Source organism: Corvus moneduloides, chromosome 4 (genome assembly GCF_009650955.1).
Source record: "Corvus moneduloides isolate bCorMon1 chromosome 4, bCorMon1.pri, whole genome shotgun sequence".
NCBI classification, from domain to species: domain Eukaryota; kingdom Metazoa; phylum Chordata; class Aves; order Passeriformes; family Corvidae; genus Corvus; species Corvus moneduloides.
In genome coordinates this window covers 44720577-44739032 of record NC_045479.1, presented here as the reverse complement: position 1 = coordinate 44739032, position 18456 = coordinate 44720577, and the positions used below count along the sequence as shown (strand labels likewise).

At 38.6% G+C, this 18456-nt stretch overlaps 1 protein-coding gene across 2 annotated transcripts in view; it reads right to left on the bottom strand.

Annotated features, from left to right (window-relative positions):
* The window catches only part of NELL2 (neural EGFL like 2), a 147582-nt gene that overhangs the window by 107224 nt on the left and 21902 nt on the right, over positions 1-18456 (bottom strand). For both annotated transcript variants that reach the window (XM_032106575.1, XM_032106576.1), the window contains exons 4-9: positions 8468-8641; positions 8264-8360; positions 6430-6502; positions 6179-6261; positions 5052-5180; positions 3702-3804 (exon numbers count right to left, since the gene is read on the bottom strand). In XM_032106575.1, the coding sequence (XP_031962466.1) occupies positions 3702-3804; positions 5052-5180; positions 6179-6261; positions 6430-6502; positions 8264-8360; positions 8468-8641 (659 nt within the window). The remainder of the gene's footprint in view (positions 1-3701; positions 3805-5051; positions 5181-6178; positions 6262-6429; positions 6503-8263; positions 8361-8467; positions 8642-18456) is intronic.

Sequence of the window (18456 nt, the reverse complement as noted above, 5' to 3'; positions counted from 1 at the left end):
CCTGGAAGATTGCTGCTTCTTTTAACCCATTACAGCTAATAGAAAACACAGTGATAATTTGCATGCATTGCCATTCCTCATGCTACCAGCATCGACCTTCACACAAGACAAAACAGTACAAGTTGTCTGAATGGCCTCAAACAAAGGTATGGAGTTAGGAGAGAAGGTCAGGGTTTGGTTTTTTGTTTGTTTTGTGGCTTTCTTCTTTTGGCTCACAAAAAGAAACAAAGTCAAAGCAATATTGGTTTAAAAAACAAAATCTAAACCATTCCTTACTAAGTGTTCTTCCCTGAACTAAACATTTAAGAAAAACATGAAGAGTCAGTTGTGCTGAAATTTCCAAAGTGTTGAAAATGTCATCAAACAAGACATAACAAAGCTTCATTGTCCAAAATGTAAATGCTGGATTGGGCTGAAATTTAATCCCTAGGATTTGGCAGTGTGGGAAAATCTCTTAGCATAACAGTTTAATGCCAGAACCAGGCTTGAAAATCCAGCACTTTACATTCCTATTTTACACACCTGATATACATCACAGTAACTGATGTAAGATAAGTCTCACAACTTCAGCTGTCTAAAAGTTCAGTATATAATCTAATCACCTGGGCTCTGTATCCAACCTATGGAAGGAGATGCCCACTTCCAGAAAGTAATTAATTCCATCCCTTCCAGCCCCTCAAAGCACCAAGTGCCTTCTGGAGGTGCCAGTCTCTTCAGCTGGTTATCAAGAGAGCCAAATTGGTGATGTCCACAACTAGTAAATGAAACACAACAGGTAAACGAAACAGCAAATGACAACAGGCTTGAAAACACTTGGTTATGGCATGTAACTCTCCCTGCAGGTTGAGTGTTAGCACACATCACGGCACCATGTCAGCCTGTACCAGCCAAGCTGCTCTGAAGCAGTGCCAGGGACAAGCTGGGGGTACAGCCCTGATCAGAGGCCATTCCCAGTCAACCATCTGGATGCAGATAATCTGCTGGGGGTGGGAAAGGAAAAGAGAGCCACAAGTGCCACAAGTGCCACAAATTTTATTTGCTAGTATATGTGAAGCAACTTCAGATTGTATTCCCAAATTCTACATGCCTAAAGCCATGCAGAATGACTCCATCCTCAGTCACTGAGGGGTAATAAAATTTTTTTAAAAACCAAACAAAATAAAACAAAAATTCCAGAAAGCCTGATTGCTGGTCACTGAAAGAGCCTGAAGTGCTGTCTTCTTAACTCTTCTCTGCCAGCTGTCACTAAATCCAATCTCACTCTTGATTTTTAGTGACTTTGTTTTAACACCACCAAAAGAAAGGAAGAAGTGTGGAAGGAAGCACACAGCCCTGGGGGAGCGAGACTCAGCCACAAGGCTCCAGCAGCTGTCACTGCCTGGGCACCACTCAAACAACAGTCTGGCAGAAACAACCCATCATCTGGTATGAGATAACATAAATACCAGGAAGGAAACATCAATATCCATACATGTTCTGTCTTGAAACAAATACAAAATCCAGCTAAAGAACAGTCTATCAAGCATTATTTTTTCTCAGCAGTTATGATTGCTTGTCCAAACCCAAGGATATGGCTCCATGAGCAACACCCCCTAATTAGCTGTTTTCCCAATTATAAGCCATCTGTGTTCACTCTATATTATCTAGTCTGAAGCTACATCCTTTGCTGTTGTTCTAAGCATTGAAAACAATTAAGTTATTCTCAGAACCTGTCCAAATGGAGCAACACAGCTTTGATGCCTCTAGCAAGAACCAACTTCACCGAGCACGCTGACCTCCACCAGCTCAGACCCTGACCTGAAGACACCAAGACAGAATACAGCTGGCACATGTATATGAACTCAGAGACAACTTAGCATTTCCACCAAAATGGCCTGGAGAATAAGTGAGAGTCTTGCAGCCTCCATTGCCTCTAACTTCCACTTTCACTGGAATTAACTACCTTGTCAGTGCGACTCCAATTTACATTCTCTGTCCTTTGGTTCCCAGAATTGAGCCACTTTAAAAATTCTGTGATTTATTTTAAAAGTCACTTTAAATAACCTAGATGAAATTAGGAAAAAATTTTCAAAAGCCATTTTTATTTATATTTTCTCATCTAATTATTTTTCTGGTAGTTTGTCAAGAAAGTAGTATGTGTGCATGTTAGTTCTAAATTTAATTATGTACTGGCATCAAATTAGCAACGCTGAAAGCTAAGACACTGATAATATTAAGAATATCAAACAGGAAATACTAGAGTAAACATCAGTGTGCTGTACCAGAACTGCATCTTAATTCGAAGAAGTATCAATGCTCTATAACAAGGTCTGTGTCCATATGCTCATTCACATTTCTTGACTTTTGTCGAGACTCCCAATAAAAACAACTTTGGAAGAAGTCATATGATGTGAGTGCTTCCCCATTAACATCTGGATGGAGAATTCCCAACTCAATGGACAGGCAGTACATTACAAAAACATACTTCAGAGGATCAGGTTTTCAAATTCTGCCACCACAGTCAGTGATTCAAACAGCCTGAAATAGAGCCCGGAATGTCACACTTCTCACCTCCCTGAATTACGAGCTCCCTGAGTCATCTAATATGCATGGAAATTCTGTGTAGTTGGTTAAAAAAAAGTATTTGAATTCTTATTTCCTCTTAATTAGAATTAATCTACTTGAGTAAGTTAATAAGGTTTCATAAAAAAGGATGGTTTGTGTAACTTCTACCACAATTAAATATTAATAAACTCCCGTGGGAGCTAGATCAATGGAGTACAAAACGTCTTCCAGAATTTTATCTTACAACATGTCATTTTAACCAGTTATGCATTTCTCTATACTCCGTAAGAAGTTTTATACAGCAGTAGAACAGTGATGAAACCACAGAGAAAAATCTCAACATTTACAGAATAAAGAAGTGTGTGCATCTCATGCTCAATTTCAAAAATGGATTCTACCGTAGTCTGAAATAACTAACCATAACATACAGAATATACATACATAATCAATCTGAAATACTATATATAGTCCATCTAGATTGTGATTAACCTAAAATACCCCTTCTCTGGCCCTCTTTGCAACAAAATTGAAATGCTATAAAACGTAATCATGTATCCAATCCTAAATGACAATATTAAATCACCTTTTTCCATTTTTCCTTTAATTCTTTTACGACCTTTTCTAGGTGTCTGGGTTTTGCTGGGTTCTTCTTTTCTCTTCTCTTAACTACAGAAAAGAATTCTTCTTTTCTCTTCTCTTAACTACAGAAGAAGAATCATAAATCTGAACCTCCATTTCTAAGCTCTATAACATAAGGTTGGTAGTACACTCTTCTTGTGATAAAGGTGTTGGAGACAGTGGTCAAAAAACACACCAGGCAATTGTTCTTGAATTTCTAGCAGTTTGGTCTAAAACATAGATAATGAAAGCCTACAGAAAGCTTTATAAGTGACTTTTTTTTCTTTATAAATTTTGATAATAAATATCTGTGCTAAATAAAAATAACATAACTAAAATGAAACTAAAATGTCCCCACATTAAATATTAAAACCTTCTGGTTATCAATTTCCCAGAACACTTCAGAGAAGTCTAAGCTCCCCAGTTCCACAACCCAGCTATTTAATGACCAGTTCTTCCACTGACATATTTACAGAAAGGTTCATATTCTTTAAGATTTCAAAGCACTCATTAGCAAGAGGCACAACAGTAAAACTTACATTGGCATTCCTTGCAGCACTTGCCATCCACATAGGCCAGGGCAGATTTAAGTGGACAGTCAGCAAGGGGGCAAATCAAAGCCTCGCACTGCACAGTACCGTTCTAGGAGAATAAAAGGTGCTTAACTGGTAGTTTTATTTAGCAATAGCAGAGATGTTCTCAAACACAGGAACTTGAAAATCTATTTTTAAATGCAATGAACTTTCTAACAACATCCAAAAAAGACAGTTTAACGTGGGTCTTTTAATAACTACAAGAACAGAAAGCATTTCTTCAGAATGTCACACACACAATCTTTTTAAATGAATGATGTTCTCTTTGAGATGATAATGATCAATTTTTTTTTAGAGGCAAATCTATTTGGAGGCAAAACATTCTGCCAATCAGCAAAAAACTGACAGATTACTGTGAAATAACAACGGCACAGAACAATACTCTGCTTTCTGATTTTATGGCAGAGACAATATATTTCTAAAAGGTAGTAATATTATAGCTGTGAGAAAAATCCAGGTCAAAAATATGTAATGAATTTAACACTAAATTCAAAGAATTTTAGACATTTATCAGCCAGATTTTATACAATAAAATACTAAAAGCAAAATGAATATCCCTTCAGAAATATAAAGGTCAAAAAAATACTAAGCTTAAAGAGACCCTTTTAGCAAATTACAGATAGCAACAAATCAATCCAAGGTGCAGTACAGACAACAAAAGCCCTTTCACCAATTTCTAATGGCCTTTGGATTAAGCATTTAATGAGTTCAAATGGAATGAAAGAGTTTTTTTACATGAATGGACAATAATACAGATGCCCTAGTTTGGTACCTGAAAGGATACTTGAAATCACATCTGGAGATGTGCTACCTTTGGGAATCTTCCATCCACTAAATCTTTTTCATTTGTAATATAACAAAGCTTGCACATGACCCTGACATTTTACTTTTTATTACTTATTGAGATGTAACCAAAGGCAACCAAAGGAAATCAGACACAAGGGATCTATTAAATCATTTGCTATGAAAAAGGCTGTGTTTATAGTGACAAAAGGCAAGGAATTAGAATTCCAGAGAAACTGTTTGCAACTCGGTGCAAGGGAATAACATGATAGCTAAGTATATTGCCTAGCACCTGCATAAGGTGACATGAAATACAGGAGCTACACATGCTAGCAATGCTGAAAACATAGGAAAATACATCTATTAATACTATTCCTTAGATTTAGAACAGATGTTAAAGCTCTTTGTTGTTAGTACCTAGCATACATCTGAAAGTTCTCATTTTTTGCCTCAATAAAACTAATCAGAGGAAACACTGGAGTTCCTGACTCTCCACTCAAACCATAGCCATACCATGCAAGTGCAGTTCTTACAGCCATCCGTCCAGGATTCAAACTCTCTGTAGGTTGTGCCTTTCATTGTGCAGGTTCTTTCACAGTAGCACTGATCCAACTTGTTCATCCTCTGCTCAGCTTGAGACAACTGTATTTACAGTTCACAAAAATGTTTTGAATTTTTAAGTGGCTTCCACATTAGTAAAAACACAATTCAAACTTTTCCCCCTTATCATCAAGTACACAGATGAGAGAATACATTCAGGAAAATGCAGTCAGAGACAATAAAACTACTATTGTTAAATACAACATGATTAAACCACCATTCAGAGACAGAAATTAAGAAGTAAGATACAATGCAGTTCATCTTTCTCATCATCATGACATCAGGGACGTCATGAAACAAAATGAGCAGGTCAAGATGGGTACAGCTCCTGATTTCTCATCTTTGTTTTGTGAACTGATCAAGAATCTTGCTCTACATAAAGTACTTGCAGATAGAGCAGCCAAATGAAAATAAAACTCAGAACCGACACTAGCAGTTTTTTCTGCATTTCAGCCAAGCATTTTTAACGTTAGTGTATCAAAGCATCTAGATAACAGCATTCCTGCAGATATCTAAAGAACTGACATTTAAAATCAGAGTACTCTATTTTCACCAGCAGACATGAATGCTTTTGGTGTAATATTCTACAGGAAAGAAAGAAGAAAGTCCTGGTTTGGATTCTTAGTTCCTCGTCTTGCATATATACTGTCTGAATGTGCCTTTGGCAGCTCAGGTCTTGAAAAGTCTTAGTAAGTCTTGCTGTAATAAGCACTACAAGCACAGTTACCTATTTCATTCTAGGTTTCTTGATTTATTAGCCTAATAGGTAGTGTTTGAATATCTGTGAGCCCTTTCCTTACTCTTGGATTTGGATGCTGTTTACTACTAAAATACATGATTCTGTAAAAATATTAAAACACAAGAAAACTCTCTGAACTGAGAATTTTTATGTATAAACATTAGGCACAGGTATATAAAGATGTAAACATACCATGAAGGAATGTTCTGCACACAGCCATGTGCACAACCCCATACAAGCATGAATAATCTAAAAAGACAGTCCTCACTTCTCCTATGACTTGAGTCCTAGTAAACATTACCTTAGCTGAGGTTTTTGCTAAAATGTCCTGCAGTTCCATAATTTTCTGCACAAGTCCATGGAAGTCATTACAAGTTGGGCAGGCTAGAATAATAAAATATGTGTGTTAACAAATTAATTCACAGTAGGCTGAAATCATGCCAAAGTTGACAAACAATACACTTAAATTCAAGGTTTTAAGAAAGCTTGCAGGACAGAAAGAAGGTAAAAAGCACACCTTTCATTTTACGATATAAGAATTAATAGACTTACTGCGGTTAAGATCTGGGCACTGAGAAATAAATCCTTGAGGCATGACAAGTAATTGCACATCTTGCATTATGCCCTATGTGTAAGTGGAGAGAAAACAAAAGGATAAATTATTTTTACCTGTCAAAATTATGTTTTTTATTCACCATGTAAAACATTAAAGCCCACACAGAAAAACTATACTTATGAATAAACAGCTTCTTGTCTGGACCCAATTCAGTGATAAAAGAATAAACAGAAATTAAATTAAATAGATGTACAGGCATAATGAATAATTTTTAAAGACATAAGATTAAATTTCAAGATATAATTATGTGGCAAGAGTTTGGTGGTTTTGAATTCATTGTTATTTTTAGTTAGTCACTGCAGAAAAGCTTGCAAATGACCTTTAAAAAGTAATTTGAAAACAGCTGCAGTTTCAGTTACTTAGAAATACTCTTTTAAATAATATGCAAATTTTTTTACAAGCTATAACTCTTAAATAGATTTGAAGATTAAAGAAACTAGAGTCAAGAAAAATACATTAATGCAAACCCTTAATGAGTTTGTGCTGGTTTTGGCTGGAGTAGAGTTAATTTTCTTCACAGAAAAGTAGCTGGTATGGGGCTGTGTTTTGGATTTGTGCTGGAAACAGTGCTGATAACACAGGGATGTTGCATAAATTACACAGCAACAAGGCCGTTTCTGCTCCTCCTACCACCCCACCAGCGAGGAGGCTGGCGGTGCACAAGGAGTTGGGAGAGACACAGCCAGGACAACTGACCCCAAATGACCAAAGAAGGGGTCATATCCAAGACCACAGGGCATCATGCACAGCATTTAAAGCTGGGGCAAGAAGAAGGAAGCAGGGAACGTTTGGAGTGGTGGCATTTGTCTTCCCAAGTAACCATTACTGGTGATAGAGCCCTGCTTTCCTCCGGATGGCTGAACACCTGCTTGCCCATGGGAAGTGGTGAATTAATTCCTTGCTTTGCTTTGCTTGTGTGGCTTTGCTTTACCTATTAAACTATCTCAAACCATGAGTTTTCTAGCCTTTACCCTTCCAATTCTCCCTGCATCCCACCAGGGTGGGGAGTGAGCAAGTGGCTAGGTGGTGCCAGCTGGGGTTAAACCACAACAAATTTTGGGGATCCTTCCATAAAGCTTGCAAAATTATGAGAAACTACATTTCTGCTACACAGCTGCAGAGCTGCATGTCGTTAAGAACTTAGGGAGATTTCAGCATGAAATTCAACAACGATATCTGGAAAGGGATGGTTTCACCCAGAAGAACAGATCCCATACTTGCAGGCAGACTTTACATGCCATGCTTAGTTAAGATACAATTAGTAGCTAGTCTGCTGCTCTCCAATAGCAAATTTCAAAGTAATCCAAGATCTGTGTTATAATTACAGAAACATAAATTGGTTGAGGTTTGGAGGCATCTCCTGAGATTATCTACTGCAACTTCCCTTTTCATGCAGGACCAGCCAGAGCAGGTTGCTCAGGACTGTGTCCAAACAGCTTTTGAATATCTCCATAGTAATTTATCTTTGACAAATCTCACAGTAGAACTGTTTTCTTTTGTTCAGATGGAATTTCAGGAGTTTCACGTTTTGCCCATTGCTTCTTGGCCTTACAGTGAGCATTAGCAAGAAAAGTCTGGATCACTCATCTTCATTCCCCTCACAAATTCAGGTGTTTATACACATTGACGAGATCCTCCCGATACCTCCTGAGCCTTCTCTTCTCCAGGCTGAGCAATTCCAAATCTCTCAGTCTCTCATCATATGAAAGATGTTTCAATCCCTGAATCATTTTACTTAAGTTCACTGTTTATCTTCCAGGGAATGCATACCTTAAAATAACCATGTGCAGTATTCCTCTGTCCCAGCCAAAAGGTTGTACCCAAAGGTAAGTCCATGAAAGGCTTCTCCACAACTCTCTCATAAATTCTGAAAAGGAAGTGGAAATTAGAACCCCAAGTTGTCTCATTTAGTTTACTCAGAGCTCAAACATTCCAGATGTGACAACTTCTTATAAAACAACACTCTTTACTTACTTATTGCAGTCCACGTGTAAAATCAAGTGAGAGGCACTGATTGCTAAGGAAAGTCTGTGCCATTTATCATCTGCCAGAATGTATGGGAATACTTCTGTGTGGGAGCGATGACTGCCTGAACGATAATGCAACCTGATTTCATTTCGATGACCGCTGCTTTCCAGCTCCAGGTACCTGTACCATAAATGTATCATCATGTCATGAACCATTCTCATCAGCACAGCAACATTTACATAAGACATCTTCCCATCATCATGCAGGAACTATTTAAAAGAGGAAGAAAAACAAGCAGATACAGAGGCAAAAGTAGACCCTTTTCAGATTTCCACTGCATCTCTTCTCAGTGACAAATAATAGCAGGTTCAAACTTTCATGTCACTACACAAGATTCCAAGCCAAATATGTTTTCCTCCAACAAAACCATTTTCCATAACATGATCTAAATTACACTATTATAAATAATTGCCTCATACAAAGAAAGCACAATAGAGATACTCTGAAGGCATGAATGCACAGAAGACAACCCCAAGTTTTGCAACAAGGACATCATTAGTAATTACCAAGGGAAGTAAGGACTGAGACTGAACACTCCTTTGTTTGCTTTTATATGTACTGTTACATCATCTTTCCTTTTCTGTAATGAAGTTTCTCCAAAGATACACAAAATCAAGAAATGCTAAGGCTTCAGAACAATTTATATATGTGTACGTATTTGCTTTGTTAAATAAGTATGTGTATTTGTGGGGTGGGTGTACACATATATATATACACATCTATATATGTATGCACATCTATATATGCAAATACGTATACATATAGCAAAAACTCAGCATTGCAGCTGTGCTAAGTGAACCTAGCAGATTGCAAACACAAGCTTTGATGGTGAAATTCCAGCCGTTCAATTTAAAAAGCACTCCATAACCAAACTCAGTTCTTAGGCTGTCTCTCGCATGTTGGACATCTGGGAAAAAGCGTGACTAACCATTTGTTTTTTAAAGTACTAAGTTTCTCATTTTAAAATTCCCCAAGAAAATTATTTTTACACAGGAATTTTCATGGCTACATCTGAATCAGACATGACAGTGGCTTGTAACCGGAGTGCACATGTGTTCCAGGATGACATCATTTACTTTAACAGGCTATGTACATTAAGGAATAGAAAAGACAGTGATTGTGGTTTTGAAGAGTAAAAATGAGACCAAATCAAAACTATCCTGTACAATCATTATCGCTAGGAGAAGGCTTGCTGCACATCCCTGCTTCCTTCAGGGTGTTCTACAGGTGGAACACAACTAGCAACAGCACAAAAACCACTAGTTTTTTGCAAAACCAGCAAAGGACAATTTCTTCTTCCTCCCCAGTATTAAGAAAGCAGTTAACTAGAGTCAGATATAAATTTTATAATCAATTTACCTCCTCATGGCCCAAAAATAATTTTTGCATTGGCAAGAAGTGGAAACTAATTGAAGGCCTGGCTGGAAAAATTGCACCATAGTGGCAGACCATCAGTCAACTTAATAAGTTATCCTTCAGAACTGAAGCTTCAAGGATAAAAATAAGGCTACTCTCAACCCAAAAGAGAAGGGGAACATTAGAGACCTGGACTTCTCCAGCAACTTTAAAGCATCTCCACCTAGCAGCAGAAAATAAATGGAAAACGAATAGCATGGATATGTTGAAACATTATCTCCTGGTAGAACTAGGAGCTCTCCTTCATTCCAAGTCAATAGCAGAACTGATGCCAGCACACGAAATTCCAGACAGGCAGGCAACAACTACACTAGTAGACATACAGTCAGTACAGAAGGTATAAAACAAACACTTGTGTTGCCCTTATGCATGTAAGATAATGAAACCTCTGCAGATGAATCATGGGTTTGCCAATAAAAAGAAGACGTTGCTGTACAAATTTCATGAATTAAGAACTGCTGAGAGAGGATGCTGACAATCGATGATGCTGCAATAAGCAAGGAAATTTTCCTACACAAAGCTGGGCAGAAACTGTGGACACTTGCGGTTTTGTTTTAATGGTGATTAACACACTGCTTTCACATTCACAGACGATACGTTTTGTTCTTCCATTTGGTAAACTAACAAATATAACTACCTTTGAAATGAGAAAACATGCATCAAAATGAAAAAGAAAATAATAGCCATTAGAAGAATTATTAGGAGAATAATTTATGGTTATTAATAATCTGTACAGGCAGCAGCAAAACACAATTAGAAAAGCAAGTGAAATGACAGCCAAAGCAATACTGCTTTCAGCTTGAACAAATGCCATGATGCTGAAACACAGAGAAGTGAAAATGAATCATTTCCACTCCATTTTTTACAAAATGCTGTGCTTGCTATTCTCCTTTTCTACATTTGTTTAACTGCCTGGACTTACATGGCTCTATCTCAGCCTCATGAGTTTCAGGAGATGGGATGAGACTTAGCACTGACAAACATACATGGGTGATAATGAAAAGTCTGCCCACAGTGAGGCTTCTTGTTCCATCTTTGAGGCTGCAACACTTGGGTGTGTGGTTTTCAAAGGTTTGGAAAAGTCTTTGAGAAAATACGCTAAGCATTAATAGACCTGGATTTTAGAAATTCATTTCTGGTGACAAAAACACTCTGCACTTCTCTGTACACTCAGGCTTACTAATCATTTGAGAGAGAAAGGAGGGTGCTTTTAATGCCTGAAGGACATGCTCCCAAAGGAAAGAGTAACTGCATTGTACTGCAGTCTTCTCTAGCCAAGAATCTCATTACTGAAAAGCTTCACAGGAACCTCATCAGCTGAGTCACCAGCTTCTTGTCCACACCAGCCTAGCCCAGCCCACTCATTGCAGGGAGAGCAGCAGCCCAAGACATCCCATTTTAAACATCACTGATGCTTCTCCCAACAGCTCCAAGGTGTTCTTCTATGCTGCAGAAGGCAAACGACTCTTGGAGTGAAAAATAAGCCACAATGAGAAAACCAAAACAACAGCAGAACCCACACCTCTCTTTCTACAATTCATAATCTCTCCTGTTGTTTAATCAGTACCAGCCTACTTGATTTTAGCTCCTCAAAAAAACCACACCCGCCTTGGATTAACCTTGGATTTAACTTCACAGGGAGATGATACATGCTTAGGTTTTTCTATGTTCGACACACAGAGAAGAAAGTGCCAACCTAGAAAAAAAGGTTGCTACATCTCTGTAGATCGCTCTGTGCGTGCACAATCATTGCAAAGGCAACAGCCAAGGCCACGGTAGCAGTCAGCCACTCTGCTTGGAAAGTGGCCAGACAGCGATCCCTAACGTACTGACTAAGGATAAGCCTGTCTTGGTAAGAGGAAGAAATTTGTTTCAAATGCCCCGGAGGAATTTGAGACAGAAAACAGTGATGATTTCTCTGCTGCCCAGCACTGATCTACTGTAACTTCTAGGTAAGAGCTGGCAGTCAGCGAATCTGCTCAGCTGTGGAGCTCTAATGACCATCCTGGCAAAGGGCATGTGGTCACACCAGCCCAGGCAGGACCTGCTCTTTGGGAGGTGGCGGACTAGTACAAGGAAGACTGTGGAAGTAAAAGTCAGGATGTACAGCAAAACTTAGAGATTTAGGAGGTGAAACACCAGATGGTCCTGGTGCACAGAGTAGCAGTCTTTGAGAAGAGGGAGGTATGGCCATGCCAGCTAACAGGCAGTGTTGGCAACGCCAGGTCTTAGATGGCTCACTTGTTCATTTGGCATCCCTTCTCACAAAACAAATGCACATACCTGTTGCGATAAGGAGCGACACAGAGTCCCCAGTCAGGTGCAAAGGAGAGCCCTTTATTGCAAAAACCCAGCCTTCTTAAGCAGTTAGCCGGTTATCAGTTTACATAGTTTTAAGGCATAACAAACATAATTCAACCAACCACCATACACCACGATGTGAGCACACGACAGCACACAGCAGCATGTTTTTCTACCCCTAATTCAGCTGTGTCTCCTTCCCACAGTAAAGCCTTCCCTTTACAAAGCTTTACTTCTCTGTAACACATACTTACTCCAGGCAGCTAGTAATTTCAACTTCAATCTACAGCACGTAGACAAGTATTTCAGAAGCTAAAGGCAAAATATCACGTCTGCTTATGAATTTTTTACAGGGTGGTGGGTTTTCTTAACTTTTTCTACTCACATTTATAGGTACCATATTAAAATATTTCTTCATGGCTCTTTGATCTACACTGAAAAAAAAGGCAAATCACTAAAATTAAAGAGCAATATGTACTTAATAAAAACTAAAATCCTTATCTCCATTACTTATAAAAAATCTTTATCTGAAGATTTTTGCTATCAAAGCTCTGCCTTTTTTGTTAGGTATAATTACATAAAACATTAAAAAAAAAGGGAGATCCTACTCAGTAGACCCTATTCATTGCACAACAGCAGCAAGCAATTCTGCGAGGTGTAGATTATGAAGATATAAAAGCAACTCATGCAGCACCACTACCAAATTCAGCAATGTGTTATTTGCTATTTTCTGCGGTATCATGACTGGGCAGTCAGGAGCATGAGCTCATTTTACTATGTTTCAGAACATTTAATTTGGAAGCAACACTAAGTGCTCTGAAATATTAACTATCAGTTTTTACTGCTTGGTGCATCCCCTAGAACAACATGGCATCAAAATATCCCCAGATAGGTTATCATTTTTTCAACCAAACCTTCTATATGAAAAGTCAAGTGGTAGCTTCCTTTAACCTGTAAGAATCTAGTTCCCACCTCTCACACTACTGCTTGACCTTACTGGTTTTACCCTTTTCAATCTAGAGCTCCACCTAGAGAAGACTAGCATTTTTATCAGGGAATGGTTAATTAAAAAATGGTCTTTGCTTTTCTGGATAAGTTGTAGCCCTTAGTTCAAGTGCACAATGGGCAGAAAAGCCACCAATTCTGTTTCTGTCACTTCCTTTTGCTGAATACAGTTTTAAAGCCAGACTGCAATTTTCTGATTTAGGGTATTTCTGTTCAAGAACGTTGATCCATTCATTAAAACCAAATCTTTTGGCAGAAACAAACATTCTCACAGCAAAGCCTGTGGGGTCTAGGGTGATATGCTGGCTATAATGGGAGAGAGACAGAGAGCAAATCTAAGATTCTCTGAAAGACTTTCTCAAATATCTTTAATGCCATGATTATTACTGATATGAAAGCAGAGATCCCAAGTGAAGAGAGCTCAAAATTAGAAGAGGGTATTACCCATATCGACACAAAGTGTATAAACAACAGGACAGCAAAACCAGCCTCTCAAGTTTTGTATTATAAACTAGTGCTCCACTCCAACTCATATCCATCTTGGTGATCTCTCACACCTTTTCCCTGAAACTGGTGGGCTTTTTCACACCGACTGGTAGGAACAGGCCTTGGCCAATGCTGCTTCACAGACTGCCCTGACATCCTCTGCAAGGGTACTAACTGCAGGAGACAAAAGCATGTCAAGGACGATGCTAACAATTATGCAAAATGGACAACAGCAGGCCAATGCTCCAGCCTGGGCACTGTTTGGTTTACTAGCACAGCCCTTGCCAGGCACTGCCAACAAATCTGCATCAGCACTGTATCAAGTGGAGAAAAAAAAAAAAAAAAGATAATGACATTCCACAGGGTACTTGTCTCAGGTGGAAAAAAAACCACGTTCAAGTTCCTGCTCCAAATCAGGCAGAGTAGAGATTAACCGTGTGAGGAAAATGCCTCTGAAGCACCCCAGCCAGACAGCTGCTGATCATCCTGGCATTTACATATCTCTTGTTTATTTTCTTCCACCACAAAAACAGTCAACCACTTCATCTTTGTTTCACCACAGCACTGCTGCTTGCACTGGATACCTATAGAGAACAGCTGTGGAGGAGGAAGGTGCATTCCTGATGTGCTCAGGTGATGGAGCCCAGTGCTGGGACATGCATGGAAGAACACTCTTCTTGTTGGGATGTTCATGGGACAGAACAGGCAGGCCAGAGATAACTGGCAGAGCAGAGAGGCATCATCCGCACACACTCACCTGCACAAACTACTACTGCACAGCACTGCAGCTTCCCTCCAGACAGAAAGAAGCCACAGCACAAGGTAGTGGCTAGGAAAGTGAGGTTGCAATACCCTGATGTGCAAGTGGAGGTTAGGAAACAAACATGTGAGGCTGTTCACATCCTTTCCATCACTGTGCCCCTCAGTGTCTGTACCCGATTCAAACTAATAAAGCATGCAGGAAAAAAAATTCTGTCAATAAGATATTGTTTTTATCAACCCCTTGCAGCCCCCCATCTGATTTCAGTGGCACTGCTGTGGCCTGGAAGCCTTTGCTGGCTTTGAATCAAGAATTTGCCTCTCACATGAGACATCTCTCTGCTGACCTCCCAAAACCTGAGGTCAACTAAATCAGGGAGGCAAAATCTCACCTTATCCCTACTGCAGATTCTACATAGCTTCTGCTGGGTTTAGTGCTATGATCCAAGAGCAAGACACTCCAGACCTTCCAATGTTACTGCTGATGACAAGGCAAGGCTCGCAGTCAGCCTTTCCACAACACATAGGAAGGAGCCAGAAGCAGGAACTGAGGCCCCACCAAGCTCTTCAAAGCACTCCAAAAAAAGCTATTCCTGCAAAAGGTGTTGGCTTGGTCTTGGAAAAATTCAACCCCAGTATTCCAGCACGTTGTCCATGCCATCCCTATTTGAGCCATGGATATGAAATCAAATTTCCAAAAGAAAAAATAATTTTGAAACACTACTTCTTGTCCTTGAGCAATTGCTCTCATTCCTCTCATCTCTCTCACTAACCCCATTTATCAGTGTATTTATTTCTGGTTTATTTTCACTAACACATAGTCCCAGGAATATCAATCTTGCCTATCTGAAGCTTCCTCTTCTACTAAAAATCAACAAGGGAAGAACTTTCTCAACTCAAACACTGTAAAAACAAATGGCATAAACCATGCCTCCCATTTCTTGATAAAGTTTCTCCATGGACTGCAATACAATAAATATTCTAGGACTGCAAATACAATAAACAATTTTCTAATAGATGTATTAGTAAAAGAGAAAGGCAGTTTCAACATAACTCCTCCCATTTCCTACCCCAAAAGAATACAGATTTGTTTGTTTGTTTGTTCATAGAAAGCCTTATAAACAACATCAGAAGAAAAACAAGATCTGTCAAAACTCACGTTTCAGCTATTTCAGTGGGGGTTTTCAATGTCATAGGAAAGAACAAATCTTCTGTCTTTTATTCATAAGGCCTGTCACTAGTCTTAATTCAAGTAATACGTTCCAGGGGCATATAAGCATTCTGTAAGATGTTCTCAAACAATTCACCCTGGATTAGTTGGCACTGCAATGATTTACACCGGACAGGCTGGCCTCACTTGATTTAACAAAAGTTATAGAACAGTAAGGTGCATGAACTACAGGAATTTACATCCTACTGCCTTTTTTTTTTTGCCTTTTTTTTTTTTTTGGTCACAGAGTATAAACTAAACTGAAGCAAAAATACCCCAAATCCAAGCAACAACGACACGGCATCAATCAATTTTATAATAATCTTTATAGCCAGCACTTAAATAAACAGGTCGTTCCTAACACCATGAAGGCATTAAACAGAGTATAACACAAAATGACTGCTTTACAAATACTTCCATCCAACCCATACTCAGGGATAGAAATTACATCTCCCAAACCAACACAAATAAGGAACATTTTTCTTTTGGGATAAAGAGCCTGGTCAAGCTGTCAGTGTCCACACAGAGAATCCTTTGTCCCACAGAATATTCTCATGCACTGGAAAAGCAGTGAATGAATGAAAGAAAATACTTTTTTTTGACACCTTTGATGAAACATGCAAACTGCATCAAAAGAATAGAAGACTGACACGGAGAAATTTAAAATCACTAGAAGAATTCCAAAGCAATTGACTGTTACGAACAAATTCCAGAGGGTTCATAATTATTATCAGACCAGTAAGAAACAGAAACTAAGATTTAATACCAAAAAACTAAAATACAGAACACCACAACCCTCCACTCTTCCAACAAAGATCACGGGGTGTTCTAAAAAGAAGAAAGAAGCTATTATCTCTTTTGGCATAGGAAACAGCCATACCCAACTTTAATGTTTGAAAATTAATCCCATATTAGTCTTATCTAACATCTGCTCTGCAATTATTGGCTCGGTGAATATTGGCTTAAGTGGTAAATACTGAAAGCTTTTCTCACTGTAAGAGGTTTGCAGCAGATTTTGTGGTATCAGAGAGGACACTTGACACTGCAGTCCAGAAATACTGACACTCATACATCAAAAGCAGGGAACGTACAGTTCTGCCTCTATTTCAATACAGTGGTCAAATGAGAGAACAAAATTCATGCATCGGGAATTCACCTCTGACAACTTATCTCCTTGCAGCATAAATCAGTACGAGAGAAAATGTCACAGGTAAGTTCCTCCTACGTACTGAAAGAGGTCTGAAACCATTGCACAGCACAGCCCATTCGACAGCAGATAATCAAAAGAGACCAACCGCTGTAAAAACAAATGCTAAGGAAGGCAGAAAATGAATGAATTAGTACAGATACAAATTAAGCGTAGGGAATGCCTGTCCATTATATTCCATTGATTTCAGTTCTCGGTTCCAGGATATAAAAAGCACTAACCAAAGGAAAGAACGGTTAAACTACAACCCAGCAGTTTCATCCTTTAAGGGCCTAATATGAAGTATCTCAAGAGATACAAATACAAGATTAGTTACATAAAGCCATCTAACCACAAAAGGAGCAAAAAGCTTTATTATATCTCTCCACTGCTGATGATTAAATAAAAATATATGATGGAAAAGCAAGACCAAACATATATTACAACCCCATCACCGAGTAAAATCATCTCTCTGCAAACTATTTTATCAAGAAGAAGGTGAGATAAATTCAGAAGTGAAGTGAGGAGAATACAGCTTAAACTGAAAGATGAAACACTGAGCAATCAGTGTTTAACAGGGTTTCTACTCAGACTTAAGGTATCCCTTCATTAACAGAATTAAAGATATTTATCTTCTTAATGTGAAGTACATCACATTTTAGGCAGGGTACTGTCTGTGGTCAAGGTAAAGCTCTCAAGTTAAGAACACATTTAGAACTTCTATCTTTCAGACATATGCCATACATAATTCTGCCATATATAAAAGATGCATTCAGCTGCTTGAAATTCTGAATGATTACTGATGTGTAATTTGAATTCCCTGACACCACAAGAATTTTTTCTGAAATTATCACCTCCACACTGTGCCCAAAACTACTACTGCCTGAGCTCCTTGGCTTTTCACCACTCTAATCAGTGGGGAAAAAAGCAGTGTCTGCGGAAATGTATGAGCAAGTTAGAAAAGGACAGTTACAGGCATTGTTTCAGATTCTTTCACTTTAATTTTAAAATATTTTAATACATTAAATACTACAGAAAAGCATAATCATAAAAGGGGAAGCCAGCTTTGATACCCAACTAGGAAAAGAGAAAAGCATTTAAATAAGTATGAAAAGATTACTATAACTTCAGAAGATGATTTCAGGAGCATCTTTTTATGGTGGCAGCAACAGCCCAGCCTCAGCAAATGCCCACGCCTGAGACTTACATGGGTAACTTCTGTATCTCTCTGACAGCCCAAGGACAGCACTCAGCACATGACATTAGAGCGGAAACTTTGTGTGGTAGACCAGCCCTGTCAACTTCTTAAGACCCAAAGTCTTAAATAGTTGCATGATCATATCTCAGTGGAAGTATTCATTTTTGATGATTCTCAAAAGGGAGCCAGCAAAAAGGAACAAAAACAACAATTACATAAAACTAGACAACACAGACTGAATCAGTAAACTCTGAATCATGAAAACTATTTTAAGTTTATAAACAAAATTATAAATTTTTTAAAACCCTACAATTTAGGAAATGCCCTCAATTGCTGTAAATTCACATATTTGCACCATTGTCCCTAGACCCATG